At 43.2% G+C, this 27135-nt stretch overlaps 1 protein-coding gene across 1 annotated transcript in view; it reads right to left on the bottom strand.

Annotated features, from left to right (window-relative positions):
* Positions 1-27135, bottom strand: part of LOC149340431 (atrial natriuretic peptide receptor 1-like) — a 238511-nt gene that overhangs the window by 70355 nt on the left and 141021 nt on the right. The window contains exons 3-6 of the mRNA XM_089549200.1: positions 26269-26464; positions 19435-19570; positions 16739-16830; positions 4932-5067 (exon numbers count right to left, since the gene is read on the bottom strand). Coding sequence (XP_089405326.1) covers positions 4932-5067; positions 16739-16830; positions 19435-19570; positions 26269-26464 — 560 coding nt within the window. The remainder of the gene's footprint in view (positions 1-4931; positions 5068-16738; positions 16831-19434; positions 19571-26268; positions 26465-27135) is intronic.

Below are 27135 nucleotides of genomic sequence, written 5' to 3'. Positions count from 1 at the left end.
CTAGTTATTCCTAAGACTGCCGCTTTCCCCAAGGAATAATTGAAGTGCCATGACTGGTCGTTTACAGCGCACATGTCGGCCAAGGGCCAAATAGCTTTTCAAGAATCATCAGTCTTTTCTTAAGAACGTTCAGGTGCCTCTTCATTTGTGTCCTGTTTGTGTCATGCGGCGGGTGATACCACAATAGATGAGCTGAAGTACTTATTGCTACTGCTACTTAATTTGCGCCTTTAGATTTACCATGAGCTTCTTCTGAAACAAAGAATGCACACGCGCGGCATGCCGCATGCTGTCTGCAATTGCTTTTGTAACGATAGATCGCAAGCAATACTTCCTTTTAGCTACGCTAACCCATCTTCAAAAAGCCAGTGCGCACTCGACGAGCGAAACGAAAAGAAAATGTGGTGCAGCGTGAAATCAGGGACGGAGAAAGGAAGATTGGGCTGAGAACGTGTTTCGCTCTGCCGCCACGTTCCCACGACAAGATCTATACAGGACTGCGTGACAGAATTCAGCCAGCACGACAGTCGTAGCAAAACTTTCCCGTTTTTTGGGCCTCCGGGCCCGTTATTGAAAGAGCTGGCAGATAATCACAGCTGGTAGCGGGATCCCTCCCTCGGGAAATTTCTTTTGGCGCGTCCCCCCGTTTGTGCTGGAACATGTCGCTATCTGCCAACCAGTCTGGCTCGTGCTTTTCTTCCTGTCTTATCAGGCCATCAGACGCTCTCCGGAGCGGTGCTTACCGCCCAGCAGTGGCTGTCAGCCAATGGAAGCGTGAAATTAACGTCCTCTGGCTACGACAAACTGCTGTAGTGATATTCTTGTGAGCTCGGAAGCTGCTGGATGCTTGCTGCTTCTGCACGCTTAGAGACAAGTCAAGGAAAACATAAGAGGAAATGACACCTGCTTCCAGAAGAACCTTGTGGCTCTTGCAGGAAACAAGCATGATGTTACTGCGATGTGGACGCAAAAGTGAAAGGTCGGAGGGAGTCGGCATTTATGGTTGCAAACATAAGCCTTTATGATAAAGAGAAAAGTAACGTGTACATAGAGTAGTGTAGCGCGTGGCGTCCGTGAACTTACATATTTTCTACCCAGTGCAGCATTCTGCTGTCAACTCACCAATGGCAGACGAGGTTCTACTTCCCGCGGCACTAGCTATACTGACTTGAGCGCGTTGGGTTTAACAAAGTTTCCTATTTGATGTCCTCTGATAAATTGTAGAAACTGTAGAGTTTCAGGAAATCCCATGTACTTTTATTGTTGCAAATTCTGGTCAACACTAGATAGTCTCGCCACTGTATGTATCCGCGAGTCACAAGTATTATCACGTTTGCAAATGGCTGAACCCTGGGCCCCTGATAAAATTTCAACAGGTTTTTCTTCCTGGTCGAAAACTAAGCAACAGCGAATCAACGAAGAACATTCTCGCGGTAACGGCAGCCATTCGGAATGCCGTGAAGCACTCGTTTCTGAAATACCTGAAAAAGCTCCCAGCCGTCCTCGACACATCATGGGCGGGGGGCACTTGTATTTGTATCGACAATGCGTGGAGGTACCAAATTATTTATGAAGACTATGTATTGTAGAGAGCCCAAGATAACTGCATTGCATTCTATCTGCCCCGTTCTTAACTGAACCACCTCCAACGCCCAAAACACCATGAGGCTTAGATGGCACATTGTAGAAACTGCTGTTCCCGGTCAGTATGGAACTTATGGTTTAAGCCAACAAAGACGTTTTTTTTTTACAGAAAGGAAACGGTTATGCTTCTTTACGTAGTGCACTACTATGCAGACGCTCATGAAAATCCCCTTTTTGCGACAGAAAGATTTTTACAGCTACGACTGTGCAAATAGTCTACTCCAGGGCATGTCCTGTACCAATGTCTTTTGTCGTTGAGAAGAAAACAAGCTTACCACAAAGACAGAAACCTCGACTTTTATGATAACACGGGAGCGAGAGCGAGAATTTCTGCTGCAATCAACATTCGGCTCTAAGACTCGTCAAAAGACAGTTTTCGTCAAGGTGCAAATAAAATTGTCTTCGCTTTTAAAGTTAGGATATTAAGAGAGTCACAGCTCTTTGGATGCGTTAACATCACGCCTTTTATTTGGGTTCGAGCTTGTAAACTACAGAATAGGATACTTACATTAAATCGAATGAGCTCAAAGTAAATAAAAACGTTACAGAAGGAATCAGGCCTTTTATAAGCGTAAAACACGCATGACGCCTGTGTAGGACAAGCTTTCTTTATCCCGGTTGGAAGGTATCTGAAGCAAAATAACCTATTTGTTTTTATTTGAAAGTCCTTAACTTAGTCGGGAAGCACTGCTCATGTTTCGTGATAAATATGATGGTGCGAACAATGTTAACGTAGGTGACGTTTTGACTGCTCTCCTAGTTCACATTCCGTTACCTGCGTGTCTTCGCGACTGGATGCGCATGTTCAACTACTCCTGGCATGTGCAGCGACATTAGGTATGTTTATGGCTCAATCTGAACACTTCGGCGACTTTTGGTTTATTTCCTGCATGTCATTGTGGCGTCTGTGCCGTCCGCACATTTCAAGATGCCTTTTTCTTCAACGTGCATCATAAAACCTTTTATAATAACATCCAACCTTACTAAAACGTCTTGACGCGAGCAATACAGAAATGGAAGCCGAGACTGGGAGCTAAAAGCATTTCACGCTTAACACACAGGACAACCCCGCTGCAAGGCTGCAAGAGGAAACTGCCATCCAATTTGGAAATAAGAGCTCTATTCTCTCTGATCTCAAAAGTAGACTATGGGCCAAGGCTAAAATCACTCACACAATGCCTTCAGAGCTCACGAGAATCTGCCTCTCTTAGGAGCAGATCGTTAAGTGGAAGCAATCGGTGACTTGAGCAAAGAAGCGCCGCTAATGGAGGCAGCGGAATGTTTCCCTAATCCGAGATCAGCCCGGGGCAAGCAGGGCAATTAAGGCTTCGTCGCATGCGGGCCTCACGTTAAGAAAAGCGCCGATGAGAGGAATAGCCTTGGGGCCCTTCCGCCTTTCTCGGCGAAAAGAAACAATTTTCTAAAGGGCACGTGGCTTGTTAGTAGGCATGCAAGCGCCATTGTTTGGAGTAAGGGTCGTCCAGACGATCCACACGAGTGCCATGTTTATGTTTGCTCCAGGCACGCTGTATGAGGACGAAATCAGCTATTAATAACGCCTTAGTATTGCGGCCTACGTAAACAAAGAGCTTTTAGCTTAATATTTTATCCAGCGTGCCGGGATTGTTCCAGAGAGTGCCTATTATTCTCTCCAGCCCTTCCACACGTCTCATTGTGTAGTCAGTACCCTGAAGCTCTGTCTTGCCGAGAAGCGCGGCTTGGCAGCCATAGCTTTATTGCATGCGAAATATAACGTTACGGGCTATGCAACAACTGAATAGCAACCAAGTCCTTCGTCAAGAATAGACGAACCTATATTGCTTGCTAAGAGGCATCTCCGAATTAGTCGCACACGTCATGCGATAAAGCAAACAGCTGCCTTAACTCCATATTATCTCATTACTAATTTCAGTTCGAGGCGTCTTAACTGAATAAGAACAATCCATTTCCCGCGCCACTGACGTATCCCTTGTTCCATCCGAGTTGTTGTGTAATTATACGGCCAGTTCTGGCAATCGGAGTTTGCGCACCCGAAGGTGGAGATAGAATGAATAGGGAAGTGCTACTGTAGCGACCTGAACCCGCGAAACGTGCCCGGGAAGGCTGTCTTCATCTCCCCAGAGAAGCGACGGGTAAGGTTGGGATTTTCGGGATGGGATATCGCTTGCTACGGTTAAGTTAGAGGTGTTTGGATGGTACTGAGGGCACGAAGTTTTTTTAATCGTGATCTGACTGACCCTCTTCGGCCCTTTGTCAGACCAGCTTAGCCAAGATAGAAAGAAGACTAAGAGCGTTAGAGTGCCTGACCTGGGAGATGGAAAAATTTGCTTCCATAATCATCAGACCCCGTTTCATCTAGCGCGAAACAAAGGTATATCTCCTAATGTCGTCTCCAATAAGCTGTGTTCGATGCCAGCCACGGCGATCCTATTCTAACAAGCTCGCCTCCTAGCTGACACTGCCCCTCCCCGTTACCCTTTCTTCCTTTCCGCTAGAAAAAAACGAGTATTGCTCTAAGAGTCAGCGGACATATTATTTGATCCTGCCAGACACCATTTCTGATAGTCAGTATGTCATTGCCGTTCTGGCACACAGTGATCGCTGTGCAGCCCCTGAATATACTTCCTACCGTATTTACACACGCTTCCTCCGTGAACTTAGTAGCTTTAGTGCTTGCGTGGCAGCTGATGTTTACACTGAATCAAATACTTTTTTCACGAGATGAGCAAAGTCTCTACATAGGGGTTCTTTACATTTTTGACATTTCTCTATAGGCTGATTTCTAGCGTGAATGTGGTTTATTTCCATCACCTTTCCTAAAACAAACGTTTTCGTTTGGTCGAATGAACTAATACATTTCTCGGTATCGATTATCAATTACATTAGTAAATATATCGTGAACTTGGTACGTACAGGAAGCGAATGGGTGTATAGTTTTGAGAGTTTTTTTTCGTTATCATTCTTACAGGTGGCATATTACAGTTGCTAAGCGGACATCTATGCCATTTTAAAAATGCTACCTCATTTAAGCTGTGGTTTCCACTCACTCTTGACCTCATGGATATACACAAACTCTAAACTTCTATAATCCATCTTTAATGTTATTTGACATTTAAAAAAAATAAAAATTACACCGTAATCAGAAATTGCGTGCATACACATTTCTGTTTAAACAAGATGTCCGCTTTAGCATTTTACATATTAACGGGTCCATGTAGCAAGGAAATTACTTCTGGGAGAGCACAATGGGATAATAAACGCCAACAACAGAACGCAATCTTTCTCACCATCGGCGCACTGGGATCCGTCGAATCCACAGCGAGGCACATCTGGAGGCGGACTGGTGCGTCCACCGGCCCAATGTATGGTGCGGTTAGGGACGTCCACAAACTCATGCCGCATACCCAGGTAGTTGGCAACCACCTGCAAGTATTTCAATAAGGCCTCAGCATTTCACAGTGACTATGTTGTTTCGAATGGTCTAGATTTGGCGATTGATGACTGCAGTGGTGCGATGACGAGTGTGGTGGCTAACTTCAGTCGCCATACAACTTTGGCTGTGGTGTATTCGATGACCTTGATGAACCAAGTTCGTACCAAAATAAGCGTAAGTGCCATGCGCGACGCATGTTAGGGGTTTCTGAATAATATGAGTGGTGCGTCAGCTTCAGTAAAAGCTTAGACATGACCATGTACAAGCCCTTCGTAGCTTCGGGTAACCATAAAACCTTTATCTTGATTTATCAAGGCCTCTCCGCTGGGAGTTATAAAGTCTGTTTGCTCTACTGTATTCTGCCCAGGAGCCCAAGGCCTTAAGAGAGTAGTATCGAGTGACCAATCATTTCCCGTCCTACATACTAAGCGGTGGCCTGAGCCCCTGTCATCAGCAGTTCTTTATCATCGTTATTATCATAATCATAATCAGAAACACAATTTTTACCACTGTCAAGCTTACTTCTGCTCCCGAAGTAAATTGATCATATTGCGACAGGATATGACGACGAATCCGGCAGTGGTGCGGGGCGTAGCGAAAGCCCAGCCTCCATTTCATTATCAGCCACGTTCTCATGTAATTCGGTTTGCCACTTAATGGCATCACAGACTTCAATAATAAACAGCAGCTCTGAGAACAAGTTAAATGACTCAGACTTGCATTTGCTAGCAACAAGAAAAAAACTGGGCAAGTGACAGCCTTATACATCAATCAGTAAGTAACACCATTCAAGAGCTTGTTTATTACTTATGCGTCTCGTTAATACTAATGTACTTGTGAGAATATAACTTCCTGTTTTATTTAGTTCACGCAACGCACAGCTCCATAGTTAAAGGGCCCAAAATGTTCGTACATGGGGAAGTAAAGAAGTCATTTGTGCAACTAATCCCAGCAAGTGATTTTTTTTATTTATACGCCACACTAAGGTCCGAAGACAAACGAAAATACAGTAGGAACATTGGAAAATTTTGTTCCTAACATGATCATTTATATAAAAATGTGACAGTATTCTAGAAGTCACAAAAAAGATTCTCAATATAAAACTGTTCATCTTTACATATTAACAGACGCAATGCCAATCCCCATAATTCTTCTTCCGAAGTCGTCTACGCTCTTTAGCGAAATACGTTCAAATTGCATTCAATCGCAAAATGATAATTTCATGGTTCCCAACAGCGCGGTGGAAGACAGATAGACAGATAATGACAGACAGGAAGACAGATAATTTCCATAAAAAGTGAAATCGCCAGGCATATCTGTCATTTGGCGGCCTTATGTGGTGACAGCCGCAGCTAATGCTCATTTTGTAATCAAGTTGAGCTCGCTTAAGCTGAATGCAAAAATCATCTGCTGAAAAAATAAAGACGCTGAGTCCTACTGCGCTCAGCGAAAGCGTTCAGGCTTGATTGTATTCTTTTCTTTTCGAATATTACAATAATTTAAAGAGATGAGAAAATCATAATATTCGGGAATTGCTAATCGGAACCAAAAACGGGCTTTATGAGAGGCTACTTGCGCGTTTTTTTTTTTAGTTTGTACGCAATTAAAACAGAGTAAGCGCAATATTCCACATATTTCATTTAGAGGATGTGTGCATTCATTAAAACCTCTCAACGGCTGCGTCTTCATCAAAGTACTATAGAGGTACGAGGGGGATTAAGAACATATAATACAAAAATTAAAAATAATGTGGTAGGCACACATTGCACAAACTCACAGGTAAATATCGAGCCCTTCGAACCTTCATTGAGGTTATTACGAGTATCAAGAAATAATGCTTATTTAAAAAAAAACTGTGCCCTAAAGAGCTAGCGCCCCCAGGCCAAGCCAGATTTATTGTGAAAAAAAAAAGAGAAAACTCGAGCGACAAACTCTACGGTAATTTTACTTCTGTGCTCTCGGTGCGGAAAAAAGAACAATGTATGCAGGAGTACAGTTTCATGCAAATTAACTGACCAGTTCCTGCGTCAAGTGGCGTCGAGATTTCCATTACAGGGCTGTGATTTACGAGATTATTCACAATAAAGCGAAAGACTGCAGGCGTTGAGAAAACAAGAAATATGGCTTTTGTTATTCATGATAGACCACAAATAACGGAGAGCAGAAAAAGAGAAAAACATAGTCTGCCGGCCCTAAGCAAATCATGCGTTTCTGCGCTCTGAGCGCCATGAGATATGGAAAAAAGCAACAAAGGTAAAACATGTATGAGCATCAGTATCTGCTGCTCTTAAAGGTTGTGCGGAAGACCAGCCGGTAAATAACAATTTTATCTTTCTTCTCTGCATTAGTGCGCTCTGAATCTTTATCGCTTGCAACACAGGGTACTCTCCATGCATCTTTTTGCCTGTAGTTAAATCATAGCAAACTATTCTTGGAGGAGCAAGATATATCGAGTATTACAAAAAGCACCATGAGCGCACAAACACTTTTTTAGATCCCACAGCACTCTAGAAGCAAAAAAACAGGCTGAGAGGTATCGCAGCTGAACTGAAAACTGGAGAAAGACTTGTGTCACTGTGGCACTTTTATTGAAAGCTTTTTGACGCTCGCCGTACATCTTTATTCAAATACAGGGCAGCCAACCGAACGTCATTTGCTTAACCTCTTTTTTACTGTCTCTATCGTGGGGAGCGCCTTGTGAAAGTTCTCTTTAAAAACGCTACGATTTTCTGTGAGAGCAGAAATAAAAAGAATCAGAATTTGTGCTCTAAGTACAAAAATGATAGTCGAGATTTAGGGTCAAAGGGATTATTGGAAGAGTCGCAGCTGAAAAAAAAAAAAAACTGATGGATGCAAAATTTGTTATCTGATCAAATGCATATCAGATATGGCAGTGCCAAAGCAACCGCTTCAACTGCAGCACAGATAGCAGACACCTTTAGCGTACCGTGTACCGTCTTGAAGTTACGTTTACCGGAGTACAGGAGCTGAGTTAATGGAACTGAAAAACATTCCCAGCAGCCTTTGTTTCTGCGTGTTAAACTCCCGTGGCATTAGTTTGTAGCTGCGCATAGAGAACGCTACAAATCCTTGCCACACGGATTAGTTCACGCCTCTTAGGAAGGCGGGCGCCACACTTCAGTGCGCTCATAAAATCGGCGCACACATGCGAACGCAATTTCCTCCGCATCAATCACATTTATGCTTTTTGCTTTCTCAGCTGTCATCGATTTTGATATAATTAAAACAGCGCAAGGCTCTAGGCCTAAGAAGAGAGGAGAGGAAAGGATGAAACGGAGAACACTGCGCCGTTTCCTCCTTTCCTCTGCTCCCTTCATAGGCCTTGGGCCTTGCGCTGTTTCAATTATTCCATGCATGACCAACTCGTCCATCAGTTCGTGCGATTTTTGAATTGCGTTTGTAATTAAGCAAAACCTCGTAGGCACGTTGACTTTGCTTACGCTTCGCCTACGCGACAGAAGCTGCTTTTGAACACGCGCTAGGAACAAATTAGTTTGGCTTCGTTTTTGTTATGAGAACTAAAATTCAGAGTGCTAAATATGCTGAAAAGGCGCTTGTATGTATGCAGGAATACTTATAATCTTGCCGACCTGTCTAACGTTTTGTCTATCTGTACATTCAAGGTTACACGCTTTCGTAGGCGCATGATGAATTTGTTCCAGAAGAAAAATAAAAAAATCTAGTACCTGTTGCCGAACTATTAGTGAAAGGAAAAATTAAAAATTTGTAACTGCACGGTCTCGAGAAGCACTCGTCAATAAGATACAAGTTCGCCTGTGTCTTGCAGTTGGAAGAGAAAACACAAGGAAAACACAAGTCACCGATATAACCTTGTTTTAGATGCATAAACCGAAACATACTAGAACTCTCGAGTGGTTTTCTGAGGCATTTCGTAGCAGTCATCAAGAGCAGAATGATAGGCGCACCGTCTGAACCCGAAGGACTGCAAATGAAGCCTACGCAGGAGACAGAAAAGTGTCAGCTGTGCAAGAATAAGTTTAATTTCATTACGGCGAGGAACTCTAAAGTGGCGCAAGGGGCCGAATCATGAATTTCATTTGAATTTCAAATGCTGAAACACCGAGCCCCCTTAAAAGATGCTAGTGCTTTTGCCGTTCTAATGCACACGCTGCCCAGGCGCGTACTCTGATGCTGGATTGGTGAAGAAGAGCCGGCTGCACACGGAGTATGTCCCAGGGGAAACCACAACAAGGACGGCGTACTCGCTTCTGATAAGGACGCATCTAGACGAACGGGGACACCCACGGCATGCATATCATATAAGCATTCCAGCAACCTGGCCTTACTTTAAAGCGACGTGGTGTACGATGCGTGAAGTGTTTTCATTTTCATATATCATCACTCGCACATACAGGGTCTGTTCTGAAAGTAGTAGGACTCATTTTTTTTTCTAAATTTTATTCAAGAGAATAGTACAGACGATTAGAATTTTTCAAAGTAGCACCCTTCCGCACCTGCACGCTGCTGCCAACGAGTTTTCCAGTTTTCGTACGCCTCCAGGAACGCCTGGACCGGAATGCTGTTTAGCTCCCTCGTCACGGCCTGTTGAACCGCCTCTACTGATCCGTGATGTTTCCCCTTGAGCGTCGCTTTTATTCCTGGGAATAGAAAAAAGTCTGGCGGGGCGAGGTCAGGGCTGTAACAGGGCTGAGGCAGCATTGCCGCCTCGTGCTGGGCAAAAAATCGGAGTCCTCATTCACATGATGAAGAAGATCCTGGCGGATCGCTTTCCGGTTGGCCTTTTGCTCCTGACAACACTCCTAGCACCAACTTCGAGCACACTTTCTTCATGGCTACGTTTTCTATCACGATCTCAAAAACTTGGGTTTGAGGAATGCTCATGTCCTCAGCAATCATTCTGATACTCATCCTACGATCACTGCTCAGTAAAAGTTTCACTCGCTGCACATTTTCGTTGGTCTTGCTGGTCGAAGGGCGTCCGGAGCGGTCGTCGTCTTCCACTCTTTCCTTACCTTCTTGGAACAGCTTGTGCCATTCAAGAAACACCTGATCTACCCATGGCAGTTTCACCGTAGGCCTCCTTAATCATGTCGTGAGTCTCTTTGTCCGTTTTACTAAGATTTACCCAAAATTTCAACGCGTATCGCTGGTCCAGTAAGCGCTCTATGAATCTGCATGACGAGACGTTTCGACAGGGGTTCCCAGTACAAGCAACCTGCTCTCTCCAACGGCCGAGAGCCGACTGCCGATTTTCCCCAGCATTCCCAATATCCTCCTTCAACGATCCTGCACGCGCAGACTCTCGTCCGCCCGTTCGCCCAGGAAAAAACCAGTCCTACTACTTTCAGAACAGATTCTGTATAAAGGGCACCTTAGCCTTATGAGCAATCTAAGATACAAAACGCCACATACACTGATCATCTAGTCAAACATAATCAAGTCATGAAAGCATCTAGTCAGCAATCTATGAATTTCGCTCACTGCAAATATATATATATATATATATATATATATATATATATATATATATATATATATATATATATATATATATATATATATATATATATATATATGAGTTTTGCTAGACTTTAGTAAACAAAATTCATTCGGTTTCATGCATAGGGTGGAACTAGGCGATTCATAATCTCTTGGTGTTTTTTCCTTTTTGTTATTAAGAACGATTACTGTATAAAAGTGCAGTCTTTGAATAAAAGTGGAGTCTTTAGTAGCGCTGTGTCCTGTCCACTTCATTTCTTGTGTCCTCCTATTTTTGCTCTAGAAATTCGAAAAATATGTACCAACTAGCCTGGAAGAATGTAATCGCATAGCCTAGAAAATTGTTCTTTTTTTTTGCTTTTTTCTGTATGAATTTTGTGTTCGCAGCATTTCAGTGAAGTCGCGGTGGGAACTTCACTTGTTTTAGGAATGAGGCGAGATAATAACAATGTTGAGACAATGTTAAAGGCATGCTACACGGAACTTGATTATGATTGCTCATCACACGTTGAGCTCTTCATGGTATTACAATGCGACATCACTGCTATCCAGAGCGTTCAGTTTACTACAGGGAGAAAAAATGAACACTCGGTGACTCCGTCGGCCCTGACCCTAACTACGGGAGGTGAAGCATACAACTTAGGTGTCGTGCAGTCTTCTATATGTTAGTTAAACTACCCCGCGATACCGCTGCGTAACTGTTAAAAATTTACTAAGCCCAACCAACTAAATAAACAGGCCATGCGAACATGAACTTTCAGGTGTTTTATTATTGCATAATGAATGGTGTCATAAGTCGCGTTCAGAGCCCGACAACAAAAAATCTGTCGATAGAAGCGCTTTCACAAAAAAGAAAATAGCAAACAAGTGGGCCCAAATGCTTTCGAAGCACGTGAAAAGTGCTTACAGCCTCCTCATTTGAGTGACAATCGTCTTTAACATCTTGCTGAAAAGCGAAGGTCAGAACCATTTCTCAAAGAGCAAGGGTAACTCCACCCTAACGCATGATGCAACGGTGAAATCATAGTGATCGTAATTTGCGTAACTCTTTAACTTTTTCTTCTCTGCCACTTCCACGGAGTATCCACGCATTTGAAATGGTTGCCGTAAGATAGTCTGAAACCGCATCTATTGAGCGTATGTGCTCTTTATAAATTTTCTTTTTTTTTGAGAGCACAGATTTCTCGAAAAATGCACTGTTTCATTTTGACATGCGTGTTTTACGAGCAGTTATGTTGATATTACAGCGTGCACTACGCCTTGATATCCAAAATCTTGTTTCATAAAGATGTTATTTATGAATAGTGGAGCCACACTATCTAGGATATTTGCTTGAGCATCAAGGTAACGCTGAGAGCCTCCATTTTGCGAAAATAAAGATAGTTTGCGTGAGAATGTGGCTCCTTCCGCTTGGACGAACTGTGGAAACACGCAACAATAGAAAAAAGTGCGTGTCCAATTCTTCAGCGTGAGAATATTTTAGAGCCAAGAACAAAAAGTATTTATACAAAGACCGCAAGAGCACTCGTCCTCTCTGAACTAAAAAAAAATTAGCAGGACAAGAACCATAGAGAAACAAATATTTCAGAGGCGTCTGCATGCACGTGCCAAGAACATTCCAGAGGCTCGATGCTTAACGCCCTGAATTTGTTCCGGGATTAAAAATGCATTATGCATGCGTTCGCCTCTCTGGGGTTTGCTGAGGAGGGTAACAAAACAAACGCTTCCAGAGAACCACAGGGGGGCTGTATCTAACCTATCAAATAAAATTGCCTCGCCGCAAGAGGGGCAATAAACAGTTTCGAATAAGAGCTAAGCTTTCTTGGAAAAATAAAAACGACGTTATCTCTTTGTCCCACTAAAGCAGTACGGCAAACTCACACTGATTAGGAGACAAAAATATGGCGGTATTTTCTGGTTTTTAAAGCACTTTGATTGCGATGCAGTTCAGCCAAGTAAAGTTTTATTCGACTATTTTTCTCCTCACTTTCTCTCTTGCGTTCTTCAGAGTGGCGGATGAAAAGTAAAAAAAGCTAAATGATGACCCGGCAGCAGTCCTCTCTAACAATGAGAAAGCTCGCAGGGGCGCTATATTGAGCGCTAAACTTGCACGCATGCACCGATGCGAAGTGCTGGATTACGGCCGAGATGAGTATTTTTTATCCCAGCTCTGATTCAATTGCTAACCCATTTCTCTCTTTAGTTTCCCTCCGGCCATGCGAGAGCGTAAATATTTTGCATCGGCTTCGCCGGTCCAGAGTCCCGCGCTGTGTGTTGCGATCAAATCTATAGATAATCCCATCACTTGATATCATCTGAGTTAGTTATGTCCCTTTAATCCTAACTAAGCTAGAATATCTGCATAGCAGCAATAAATGACCAGTTAATTATCGCAGATTTTGCTCTTTCAAGCCCTGAATTATTACTTCATTCTGTAATTATCCTAATAACCGCTAATAATTAAGGTAAAACATAAAGTATAGGTGTCTTTTCTGCATATGTAAAATCATGTGAAAGGTTTCAGTCAAGAACCACGTCGGCGTAAACATGAACACTGCTCAGTTTATATAGCTTAAAGGGATGGAGACACAAAATTTGTCGTTGGCACGTTCTTTGTTCCAAACGTTTCTTATTGCTCCAGGAAGCATGATAAACTCAAAGATTCATATATTCACGGTGAATAATTTAATATAGCATTTTTAAGTGAACGATTTTCGGTTTCGGAACGGCGAGTTGGAGAGTGACGTCACTGTCTAGGATGCTCAACTACTTTGCCTGGTCACGTGGGCGCAGAAAGTTGTGACGCACCTACTGCTGCATCGTCTGCTTTCTCAAACACGTGCTGACCAGCGCATGAAAACAAACAACGGCATCGCTAGTCCCAGCAGCTCGGATATGGACGAATGTGATTCCAATGATTACATCGACTTTTTTTTTTATCGCACTCTAATATCGCCTTCGCGGGTTCGCGTGAAGATACGATGTACTTAGCAAAATGCCAGTAAGCGTAGCTAGTTCGGCAATGCGTTGAGAAAAACTAACCGAGCGAGTGTCGGTTCGCAGCAAATGCGGCTCGCTGGTGCGTCAACTCCGCTCACGTGGCTTGTCACTCGTGCCTCATGGCTGTGGCTGTACCCCGCTCGTCGTAAGTCACTGTATTTTGGTATGAAGTCACTAAAACGTTGGTTACTCTTTCAATGTAGTGACTTTACCGATAATCGCGCTAGCGATGGGTCTAGATCGTGAGAGTGAGCATCTAGGTAATCTTTGGAACCGTATTAAAATATTTTTTAAACGTTTGTTGTGCCCAACACCTGGCTCTGAGTGCCCTTACGTGCAGAGGAATCCCATAGCAGGCTTTTTATAGCCTCAAAATTTGGTGTCCCGGCCCCTTCAACTACTTTAACATAGTTGACATAGTTACATAAGTGATGAAAAATGTATATAAGTTTGAATGGGTTAGGAAATAAGATTATAACGCACTTGATTCGGTTTTGTATTATTAACGTCAGAAAGCAACTCAAGCTTTGAGGGACGCCGTAGTGGAGGGCGAAGGATGATTTCAACCACCTGGGGTCTTAACGCGCACATTCAGCGCACAGTACACGTTGCTGTCGCATTTTGCTTCCATCGAAATTCGACCGCTACGGGCGAGATCAAACCCGCAATTTTTGTGTGCTTTGCGATGCCAGTGAGCAAAAAGAAACCCTATGTGGTATAAATTATCCGGAACCCTACCCTAAGGCATTTCTCAATGCCTGAGTCGCGTTGAGGCTTTAATCCTATGAAACCTAACGAAGCGTGCCCTGAAAACCGACGAGCTATGCCGTTCAATAAGAAAAAGTGTGGTCGCTTCGAATTGTTGACTGGAAGCGGCCAGCATGTTTGGCTTTTTAGACTGACGTTAAACACTTCATACCAGATGATGAACTCGCTACAAAGGCGATGATGAACTCGCTACAAAAACGCGCAAAAATGGTACGCAACAAGAATAATTCCCATCATAGCACTCTATATACCCAATATCAACGAGATGAACTGAGACACAGCTTCGTTCTGCTCGGGAGTTGCCAGCATGACAAGCATTTATTTACAACACATCGGAACCACTGCCTCAAAGAATAACTCAAAAAGGAAGAATATTTCTTCAGGAAAAAATGCGGCAACAATGCAATTTGATTCCACTACAAAAACGAAGAGATGCCGCATATCTTTTGCGTCCGAAACAAGGGAAGGCTGAGATGGATGCACATCTCCCTTTTCCAGTGCTGTTAATGCACTTGAAAGATGCATCGGAGGGATGAGAGGCAAAGAATGGGCCGCTAAAAGCATCCTCAAGCGCATGCCCAAAGGGATGCGTGTTCTGTTAAGCCCCACTTCATTTGCCCTGACAGATGCAGCTGTCGTCAGCTTTCCGCTAGTTCTTTCTGCTACTAAAACAAAACAAAAGCGACGAGTTTTCTCCTAATTGAAGCCTGTGCACTCGCTCGTTACTCGTTACTAACTAGCGGCACTCTCGCATTCAACTTGATTGCATCCGCAGTCCGCAAATGAGCAAACTAAAATGAACCCCGTCACGTGTTTCTGGCTTCACTAGACTTCCCGCGAACGAAGACTGGAGTGCCACGGTAATCCAGGTCAGTGGAGTCAGCTTACAGCGTGCCTGGCAACACTGAACAACAGAGCCCTTGAGCTGGACGCTGTGTGATTTTATTGGCTTCGTGTCCGATTACAAATTACGTCCGGCAGCGCTTTACGCCGTGGAATCAAGTGACGCACGATTGACATACTTGAAACGCATCACACAGATTCAGAACCTGTGGCACTGGGATTACGTGGTACTTGCAATATTTTCTGTTGCTGCGATGTGTGCGTTCTCCTGTGTCATTGCACCAGGTTAAATTTGCAGTCATGAACAATTCTGAACTTAAAACCAGTGGTTGGTGATGTCCTGTCGTAACCGCTTGCTTTTTTTCTTTCTTTTGTAGTGCGGTTTTTTGCTCCTGTGAACTTCTTTAAATACTGCTAGAGTACGTGTATAGTCCTTGTTTCGAAGCATCGGATTATTTTCAACAACAAATTAAAGGAAGGTAACCAGCGACTATAGCATCGTGAAAACCAGACTACAAAAAATGCTGTCTATTGCAAGGAATTGAGTCTGCTTCATACGAGCAGAATTTGGCGCGAAACAGACCGTTCAAGACGTGCTTCCTGTAGAATATCAGGGTTGTAGCGGTAAATGTACAACCCGATGGCACAGGACGCGTATGAGTTCTTGAGGCCGGCAACGCAGGTGGTTCCAGAGTCTGTCATCTCTGTGAAAAGTTCTTCATATCGTGATGTCCAAGCCTTCGCCAGCGAAACATAGGGTCAATAGTTCAAGCTTTATGATTATTAAGTCAGTATACGATGGCCTTCATTTATTTTCGTTTCTTTGTAGTTAACAAAACTTCGCGCTATATAAGTCAGCATCATAGAGCTGAGTGACGTAACTTTGCTGAAGTTCAATATAGAGTTCGCTTACGCAAGCGGTATCAGACATTTGTTAAATATTCAGTATTACACCAGAAGGAAAACACTCGTTTAATATTTGCGCTATACCTTGCAGAACTAAATCAAGACAAGGTTTCATCGAAACAACTTTAACAAAATATTGCGCTTCCTGAAAGAAGCAGAGACATTGCTTCCTTTTAATCGCCAGCTGTCTTTATAGAAGCTGTAAAATAGACTTGGCTCGTGTTAGCTAGACAATTTATTTTGCTTTCCCGAGCCCTGCCCATATCTTCAGGCAATCTGTTTATTAATTCTATTTCTTGCGCGCCAACCTTTTATATGAAGAAACATTAAGAGCTTACTTTTTTTCTCAAAACACATAGCTTCTTTACTTCATATGTTGAGGCATATTGTGCTTATGCAAAAGAAAGACTTTTGGCTCTAACAGAAAGGCCATCTATAAACAGGGCTCTAGCACACTGCCAAATCTTTACCATCTGAACTTCTTTTACGTGAAAATATTTAAATATTTTCACAATGCACGCTCCCTCATTAAGTTTAGTCCTTTTGTGCCCAAACTGGTTTAAAATAGTACTACGCCCTGCCAAGTTACCTATATATTTCATCACAATCTTATCACTGCGTACACGACGCTCTGAGGCTTACCTGATATTGGCCTGTTTCTGGATTCATGTCCAAGATGGAGTAGTCCAAGTCCCGGTCTCCCTTTTCGTTTACTCTTACCGTTCCCGTAATCCCTGTAGGCGGAAGGCAAAAATAATGGCATGACGAAATGCAAAATTACAAAGGCCTTTGGGCCAGCCTACATCGTCTGCAGAGGAGCCTAGGCGGTCAAGAGGAGACGCCACACAAGCCATCGCAAATTGCTTTAAAATTACTCGCCGGCTAAAAGCTCAACAGCGTGCGGGTAAATTAGGCGAAACATAATTATCGATATAGCGCTGTGCCTCTCAGTGGCTAGCCACTCGCGATGGACGAGGTGCGATCTTATTAAGCTTATATGTTCTTTTTCTTTTACCGAACAGAGAAACAAGGAATAAAATAAGTTCTCTTATGAGGCGTCATGCTGGGAACCTAATTAGAAGCCGTTCGCGGCCCTTGACGTTGTTGAAACGACTTTAGTTTTTGGTAACCTTGCGAAATGACTCTTTCATATTGCCGGAGTTTTCAATTGAGTTAACTTGCCCAGTCTTTATGCAACAGAATGCATTAGGGACGTGAGGCTTTACAAGGTACCTTGGGAAGCAGAGTACAGTGCAAATTTAAATTTCTGAGAGTGCAATGCAAGTGTCTGATCACAACTGCACAGATGTTTTCTTTGAAAAGAGTCTGAAGCATTGTAAAACACATACATTTAAAGACGGAACAGACAACAATAACTTTAGTTTGCCTCAAATTAGCCTTTAATTTAGTTGTTGCAACATCTCTAGCAGTCGTAAACAAGAACATGAACAAACACAAAGTGAAAGCACTCTTTTTGAGTGACACATCAAGGAGCTTGTCGGTCGCACATGCAATCGGAGGAGAATTTCAGCACTCATTTAAAGGCTTTGCCACCTCGAAGTGTTAAAATAAAATTCAGCGTCCTTGATGTTGCTCTCTTAAGTTTGAGCGTAATTTCTCTATAACTTTTCAATTTTGGTTTTGTCGGAAATTTTTTAGGGAACGTGGTGATGATCTCTCCTCCAGAATTCTGCAGCGAATTCACTTTACTTTCTGTTGCACGCTGCGTTGTTCCCAACTTAATTTGAACCCTTTTTTAGCCTCCATGTTTACGACTCTTAAATTAGTAATGGTAAGATACTGCTGTTTTATACTTTTCTCTTGAGAGATAGTGGTAAGCTGTCACTCATGATTTCAGAGAATTTGCCAAATGCACTCTACTCTATTCTTATTCTCCTAGTTGTTTTACTGTCGTGATCCGGATCTGAGGTGACTACCTGCCCTGAGTAGGCATATTCCCTTGCCACTTCCAGCATCTCGCTACCAACTGTAAACTGCTGTTCTCTTCCGAGACTTGAACACTAGTTTGGTTTTTTGCCTATTATTTTAAAACACACCGTTTTGCTCTGCCTGTCTAGCTCATTGATTATGCTTTGCAGTTCGTCTGAGTGACTTAGCAAGAGAATATCATGCGCAAATCCCAAATTACCAAGATATTCTCCATAAACTCTTATCCCCATCAGTATTCAATATAGGCCTCTGTATACCTCCTGCAAAAAGGCGGTGAATAGCATTAGTGCGATCGCGTCCCCCTGCCTGACGCCCTTCCTTATTTGAATATATTATTTACATTTAGAGGACTGTGGTGGCTGTTCAGGTGTTATAGATATCTTTCAGTATTTTTACATAATGCTTATCTATGCCCTGATTGAGCAATATCTACATGACTGCTAAGGCTCGGACTGGGTGAAACGCATTAACGCAAATTATGAAGTATATATGTAGAGGTTGGTTATATTCTGTGCATTCTACTTTAATTAATCTTTTCTTTCTCTTAGCCAGCATCGTTCACACAATAGATCAGAAGCTCAGCCGACCAGTGCTTAATGTAAGTTAAAAACGACAACATTATTGACAATATCTAAAACTGCGCCCTGTTGCATTCCGCGAGCATTGTACAATTGTTCTATGCACGACAGAGTCGTAGAAAGTCACAGAGTTTATATACCTACAGACATTACGGAAACAAACTCAATATACATACAGAGGAAGACAATAAGAATAAGTTGTTTTTTCTGTTTTTGTTTTTTGAGGAGAGAAAGGAAGAGCAAGTGATGACGTTTACCAGTCACGACTGGCAACTGTTGTCTCCTTTCAAAATGGTGAATACGGAAAACAATCTATAGGTTCGTTTACAAGTATTCGACTGCAGCTCGTCGAGTCAGGATTCGTACTTGCACCAAGTGAAAAGCAGCGAGTCAAAAGCGCGGCATTTCCCCAATGACGACTGGTGAAGACAAAGCACAGGCAGAACAAGTTAGGTTTGTCTGTGCATCCAAAACCTCGTGATTACTGTAGACACAACCTGATCGCGTTTCTAGGCATCTCGAGAAGCGAAATGATATAAATAAACCCACGCTGTGCTAACGTATGTATTCGGATGGAAATAGCAGTCGCCCAATCTCGCCGCTTTTCGTTAACTTCTGTCCTATACAGACAAATGTCTGCCCCAGGAGCTCACTCATTCAGCTTTTCATTTGCCCACGTAAACTACGTGTATCAAAGGCTACGTGAGTGAAACCTGAAGGCTTGAAAGTTTTGCCGAGACTGGACTGGTTTGCAGAACGATTTAAAAACAGCAAAAATTCACCAGTGATCGGAAGACAGCGCGAACCTACCTTCGAACGTTCTGTTCCACATCTTCTGCGTTATGTAGCTTCCGTTGGTGATAGGGAAGCCGTCGCTTATCGTTTCGTTGATAGCGAGGGCGTACAGGATAACCGCTTCGTAGAATGCCGAAACAAACGGATTCACCTGCAATTGAAGAGAACCAAGAAAGAGTTGAAATGATACCCTGCAAAATTCATTCACTAACTTGGCTGCTACACGGTTTTGAAAGTTATTTATTTGAGCTCTGGGCAGAAGATAATTTATTTGCGAGAAAATTGATCCGTGTATTTTATTCTCACAAAACAGAGCAGAAGCGGGATGTCTAAAACAGTAGGTGAGCACACAGTGGCCTTAACCAGACTGCACTGAAATCTTCTTTGCGGTAGATGTGCAAAGTTGGTTAAATAGATCAATATGGTTTTCACCAGAACTCTATGAGCGATGGCTAAAAAATCTTCAGAATTTAGAAAAATATGAGGATGATGAGAGGGAATCTGCGCCGTTCTAAGAATAATGAAAAGTTTGTTGATGAACCCGCAAAATTACAAACATATGAATAATCGTCTGAGAAATCTTTTCACAAGTTGTAAAATATGCTCGAATTTTATGCCTGCACAGCTTATAAGAGCCTTTGCTTATGCATTAGCTGTGGCGTGATAAAAAACAGCGTGAAAATTGGTAACGATATTACTACAAAAGTGCCTCGTAAATCATATTGTATTCAATATAATACTAGGTTGAGCGTGCCGTAAACTTTGTCAGCGTTTATCAAGGGTTCGAAAACTTCAGCCGTTATGGCTTTTAGACTCACGTCCTACGCCTAGAGTGGATTTCCGCCTTACGAATATGCCGACTTTCTGTTTTGTTTAATTTTGCACGCCGTGCACCTGCACTTTTGTTGAGAAGGCATTTTGCTGTGCTGCTACGCAGATATGCGGCATGAGCGTGTAAAAAACAAAACTTGACTTCCGTTGCTTTCCGCACAATTTCACAAGCAATACGATCACAGAATCAACCCACTGCATTGGGTTGGTAACACATTTACATATGGTAAACAGGAAATCGCCGGGTTGCTCGCACCAATTACCATTTCAAATAACAAACTGATCATGGTCGAAAGAACCCGTCCTTCTTCTCCTTCAGTGGTTTCAATATTTGCTCAGCCCTTTGCCATCTCAGTCTGACCGTTTCGGTAAGCAGCTACGCCCGTCTAATGCAGTGCAAACAGTAGCCATTCAGATCGGTAGAATATCTTTCGTTGCTTTATTCTCTCTTTATTCCTTGTTCACGGACTTTCGCGGACGGTTTGATGCTGCATGGCTCCTTAGATATTGCTAGATGCAGAAGACGAAAAGTCTAATGAAATGTACAGGACTCGGCTTTTGAAAATCTAAACTAGTAAGCCATAGTAACTGCATATAACTCATAAGGGAAAGAAAATCACAAGGTTTTATTTTCCAAAAACCAGGGACACTACAAAATTTGTTTTGACGTGACAAAGTAAAGAACATGGGAAGCTGCAGAAAATGTGAGGGGAACTGATGTGCTAAGCCTCAGTTTTTTTTTTCTCGGAGTAGTTTGAACTGTTCTCTCTGTAAGGGGGCTGGCATAAATTGGCGGCTCTGCATGCATTTGTTTTCTCGAAGTGTGGTTTGCATTTCATGGTTTAGTGTTAGATCGAAATGGAGAGCTAACTGACCTAATGCGCAAGTTGTTGAAACTTGAACTCTGGAGAAGGAGACGACAGTTATGAACATTGGACTTCCTTCGAGAGACCAGTGTGTATCGATATTTGTAAATAATACTTCATGCCTGCAGGCACACTGTAGCGATAAAAAAAAAAAAGTCGAGAAGTGAGGCAAATTCCTGTTCTTCGTCAGGGCACCCAGCGAAGAAGGCTGCCAGGTTTCCGACCATCAGGCGTTTATTGTTTTGTTTTTTGGGAACGCGATGTGAAGAAAAATACTCACTCTTCGACTGAGAGCGAAAGTGTTTGGGCGGAACCTAATCGGCCTAGCGAATATTTAGGCTGAACTGTTTTGGAGACTTTCCAGGCGCCTGTTCAGGCATTCAGCACTTCATAATCACTATGCCGAATGTTTTTGAACCATAAGGAAAAATATACATGCATTCAGCGCTGGCCTCCTTGCATTGCGCACCGCACGGAATCTTCACAATTGCACGGCAAGCATTCAACCCACCGCAGCGTGAATGCTGAGTAAAAAAACTTTGAGATCACTGCGGCGAATCGCATTATAGCAAAACGAAAGCATGCGAAAGCAAAACGTCCACATAATATACCAACGTCCGTGGCTGTTCTGACGTCTATGTACTATATCAACGTCCATAGCTATTTTGACGCCTAAGTGTATGCTTCCGCGTTTTTTCGCGTTTAATTGATTAACTAATTACACCTCATCAACCAAACTTTTCTGACGGCAACATTTTATCACACACTATCAGAATCACACTTTCACACATTTATCTCCAGAGAACGATGTAATCTTGCGGATAAAATTTGCGGACACACACGTTTGCGGACGCGACATAGCCAATAATGCTTTCGCATTAACAACGAACCTCACAAGCTTTCGAGCGTATCAATAAGACTTACGAACGTCACTGAAACAGCAGCTTTAATTACTACCTAAATAAAAGTCGAACTCAAAAATTTTATACACCTACCACTGCTCTCGCAAACGCTAGAGAAATTACCATGGCACAACTTCGCTTCGCTTGGAAATGTCAAAGTAAGCGTTAATACAAAGTTTAAGAGAATCTTGCAAGGTTAACCAGAATTGTAATATCGAAGTAATTAGCCTATGTTTCCTTGTTCGAATTCCGGTCCGGGACCAATTTTTCTCCAGCTAGAAAATCTCTTTGAAAGCTGTAAGGCTCGTATTTGTTGCCATATGGCTGCGCACGGGTGGACGCCAAAGAGTCATTGCTCCCTTATTACAAATGTATACAACCTTGGAGGATTCTTCGAGACACTATACCATCACCGGTGGCCTTTTGAGTGGTTCATTAGTTCGCACTCGCCGCATACAATCTGATATGGGTCGTAGTTAGCTCAATTGGCCTAGCGACTGCCTCGGACCGGCGGTGGACCGGGTTGGAGTCCCGCAATAGAAAAATTTTTTCTGCAACTAAGAAGTTTCTGTTGAACTATCTCTATGGCTGCGCTTGGAAAGACGTATGCGATTGATTGATCCCGTTTTATCAAGTAAGCGCATGCTTTGGCCACGCGCCGAAGCGTGCTCCGTACTGCAGCCAGGATGGGAAAATTAAGGAGCACATTTGTATGCATCTCACCATTATTGGCGAAGGTAAGGTCCTTTCATGTTGGGTTTAGTATTTCCAGTGTCACTTAGGAGTGCGGGAGGACCGTCACCAGGAGCGTAGGAATGGTGACTTTTGTTAATAATAACCTCTTGCAGCGCACAGACAGAAAGAATAATCGGAACACCTGCCCCTAACACAACTTTTGTCCTAAACCCATCCCAGTACATTACCCACCACCCCAGAAGAGGAAAAAAAAAACGTTCTTAACACCGCTGTAGGTTTCCTTTCATTTGAGTCCTCGAGCCCATGAATAACACTACCGGTCAGCGAATTTAAATGCCGCACTTATTATATCAAGGTCCGCCAAATTATTTAATGCCCGCAGCCCAAGCGTGTTTATGTTAAATCAGTGCAAATAATAGGACAGAGAACCGTGTTAATTCTAGTGAAAGCGCATTTATTCTAAGTGGCGGCGGTTGCGGTTAAGCCACCTCCAGATATCAGCATGCAGAAAACGAAACACTGGTAGTTAGGACGTATTGTCCACTATACTCGGAATTAAACGCGCCTAAGCTGAGCTGTACGACCATGCTTTTCCTTTGTGAAGCTCCTGTATGAGTAATTTAATATTATTTAAAGCAGTAATAAACTATAAATTGTTTGCTTCAAGAAAATGTCCATCCAGTGCTACAGGCTGCTGTTTGGCTGGAAGTTGCGCCAGTAGAAAATGTCGAATATATAGTATGCCTCAAGAATCAGTTCCCCAATGTATTTGCAAGTTTTGTTCTCCTCATACCCACAGAAATAGAAATGTGGAAGGAATGTTTGGTTTGTGTTCATCTGCTGTGTGGCCAGATTAGGCAGCTCTCTCGATCTGTGTTTTAGTAGAAGTTATATAAAATGCTGAATACATATGTTTAGTTTGCACCTGGCAGGGACGGTTCTGGGTAATGCTACTGAGACAGCAGTTATACACTAAAATTAGAAATGCGAATAGTTTGGCCACGACACTGCTCAATTGGCCACTAACCGCGATAGTCGTGTTATCAGCTGAGTCTGCTGCGGGCATTGAAGAACAAAGCATGTTATCCCAATAAAAATTGTTGTATTTTGGTGTGAATTTGACTTCCCTTTGGCGAAACCGTTTGTTAGCGGCAGAACTAAGGTGAAATCTTCCACTGAAGAGTGTCGATAAGTGGTGCTTAATGGCTTTCGGATGTTACATTTTCTCTTTTCCTGCGATAAGGTTGAGATGAATTCGTTTGCTTGATGTAAAGGACATAATCTGTGCTTAAAATAAACTTTAAATATATGCTTTTCAAAGTTCGACAAATAATTACATTATTAGAGTGCGACTCAAGCTTAAGCTTCTTGTAGCAGCACTTCACAGTTTGCCTGCAAATATATGTCTGATAATTATCGTCTTCAGTGTTTCCGCACAAACAAGGCATTATAGAGTTAGCTGACAAGTACTTCTGGATATATTACAGGGTATATTTCAGACCAATTGAAATTTTTTCATGAAGGGTAGATTCGTATTCGAAAAATGGAAGCCTTACATTAATATCTGTAGACGCGTCGCGTGTGTCCAGACAATAGAAAGTAGAGGAACATAACTAACGGTATCTATGTCCCGAGAATGCAGCGTAACATATAAACTACATAATTTGATATCAAAGACAAACCGCAATTCACTGTCGTTCACAATTCACGAACCTTAGCCTGGTAGAACAATCGTCAACGCCCGCTATCAACAACAGCAACTTTTCCTACTTCTCGGCGCCCGTAGGTTAGGTTAGTAATGGTTTCAAGTGGCGAAAATCTTTTGGCAGTTAACCCTCTCCACCCACTCATCTCGTTCTCGCTCAGCGCCCCATGTCCTCTCAACAACGAGCGTGCCCTCCCGGAGTGAATCAGCGCAAGCGAATCTGCACTAGCAGCGCCAAATGGAACGACCCAGATACAGGGCGGAGCGTTGGCCTGTCCTTTACTCTTTTTCTTCTCGCAGGGACAGGACAAGAGGTGTAGACAGCGACCACGAACACAAAGAGAAGGTTCCTGAACAGCAGGAAAGTAGTGCCCGGGAAGAGGAGGAGGACGAGGATGAAAAGAATGGCTCTAACGTAGACAAGGGCCGGGGCGGGAATAGATTGGGGAAGGGGAAGTGCGGAAGAGATGGCGGCGGCGAAAGAAGCGACTCCGGTGAGAAGCTCCATTCAAGCATACGAAAGAAGAGTCTTTCGCTTCGACCGTGGAAGGGAAAGGAGGAGGGAGCGTGAAGTAGAAGGTGGTAATTGTGAATCGGTTCCAGACAGCACAGAACAATTATAAGAAGGAGTGATAAAGAGATAACAAAAAGGCTAGCTCCGTAAGTAGGGGCAGAAACTTGGCGATCGTAACGGGAAGAGTGAGGGAACGAGGAGGAGGGTTAGTCAGCTCCGGGAAACGAGCATGACAAAGTAGAGCGGGCCGAGGAAAAAGTGAAAGGCGGCTGCCTCTCGGCAGGGGTGCTGCTTCGGGATCGATATCACGGAGCGCGCTCGCTCTGAAAGGGAACCCAGAAAGAGCTGCTCAGCGGCAGTGCAGTTGTATGCAGCGTCTAAGCCGCGCCATGCATGCCTTTCTTTAAGTCGCGAGACCATATGGGAGAAGAAAAGCAGCGTAGCGTAAGTGGGTAGTATATGATGCAAAAGAACAATATGGAGGCAGAAGCGTAGATCAAGTCACGCTGTTGGGATAGGCACGCTAGCGACAATCGAACGAGGCATTTTGTAGATATTCATCCGCTTCTTATTTACTTTTTCCTTTTGAGCTAAAGGATCCGGGACCATTGTACCGTGAAGACGGTTTTCATGTTTTGTTTCGGTCTTTATTCTTTTGCTTCTTCCCGCATATTTTGAAGAGCGTGGCGCTCAGGATGCAGGAAGTGAGAGAAAATGGTGACGCTCAAGGATTTCCTACTTGGCTCTGAACCTTTCCTTTCATTTCCTTTCTGCCGGAATCACTTTAACGTGAAGGCTGCAATAAACTACCACGTACTGCCATTGTTAGACTCGATGCTGTTTTTCTGCCTCTTCGGATTACAACGATGCGACACAATACTCTTCACATAAAACGGATACTTTGTGTTCTGAAAGTACGCAGGCTGACTCTTCTTGCTAAGAATTCATACGTAACCTGTAGAATTTCCCAAATACCTCTTGGTACGCATAAAAAGCTACTCAGTTGAACACCCCCGCGTAAACTTTTGGCGGAGTAAAGCGTCACTATCCAAATATACGACAACCAGGTATGGGAATTTACTACACAAGTACGGCGTTGAAATTACAGCGAACAGTGCTAAAAAAAAAAACAAGAATTAAGAAAAACCTACCTGTGGCGCATAACGATCACTTGGAGCCGTCAGCTCTTAAGCTGCCTTTCGAACGTGACAGGCGCCCACTTTAATTACAGCCATTAGCGGCCGCCTGATTACAGACCAGGGAAATGTCGGTGAATGGATCGGTGCAGTGAGGGCGAGGTGGTGAAGGGTGTGGAGAGCCGGCGCCGCCCCTCACCTCGTCCGTGTTGTAGTCGTACTCGAACTCCTTGCGCGCAGTCTCCTGCAGGGCTTGCTTGAAGTGCGAGAACTCGGACGACTCCGGGATCCGTGTCTGCACCACCATCAGCGCCTCGTAAGCGCGCCGAGCACGCTGGTTGCGCTCGATGCTGTCCGTTTCTCGATACCAGGGCCGGGTGTTGCTGGTGTTGCGTCTGCGAAAAGCGGAAACGCCAGGTGAAGGTTAAGGTGAAGCAGTCGCAGCTAAGCCTTTAAAACATTGGTAGAACTTCCCTACATCATTCTTTATCCTAAATGAAACTTCATGACTCTTGATTTTTTACGCGTTCCAGCATACTGACACGGAAAAAACTGCTCGACCTCAGACACTACGGGGAAAATTTCCCGTATTCATGTTTTTGTACGCGCGAATTACCAGGACTTCTTCAGTGCATAATTATAATTACTAACAGAAAATTTTATTTAGAGTCATAAAAATATAGAAATAACTAAATCTGGTAGTTTTTGTGATTTTACTAGTAATTAGTAATAACTTATCAACTTTTTATGCTTTCGTATAACTATAGTAACAAGCACTCATATGTGAAGAAGCAGGGGAAATGTTTTAGCTGCATATGTTACATTTGTAGTTTAATTGAAAATTTCATTAATGTACGTACACTTCGAACTACTTCACACCTTTAAAAGTCGTTTGCCCAAAACTCCAACCCCTAAACCCCTCCATTACAGCCAGTGGCGCTGTCTTAGTGATAAAGATTTTACTTTGTACTCAACACCTTTCGGTGCGCAGAATAAAGATAATTGCACGCAGCTCTTATCAGAGGGACAGTATTATTTAGCGCCGTATTGTATACAGCTGCGTAAG

Source organism: Amblyomma mixtum, chromosome 6 (assembly GCF_055824585.1).
Source record: "Amblyomma mixtum isolate Tamu chromosome 6, ASM5582458v1, whole genome shotgun sequence".
In the NCBI taxonomy this organism is placed as follows: Eukaryota; Metazoa; Arthropoda; class Arachnida; order Ixodida; family Ixodidae; genus Amblyomma; species Amblyomma mixtum.
This window is presented reverse-complemented; position numbering and strand designations above follow the sequence as displayed.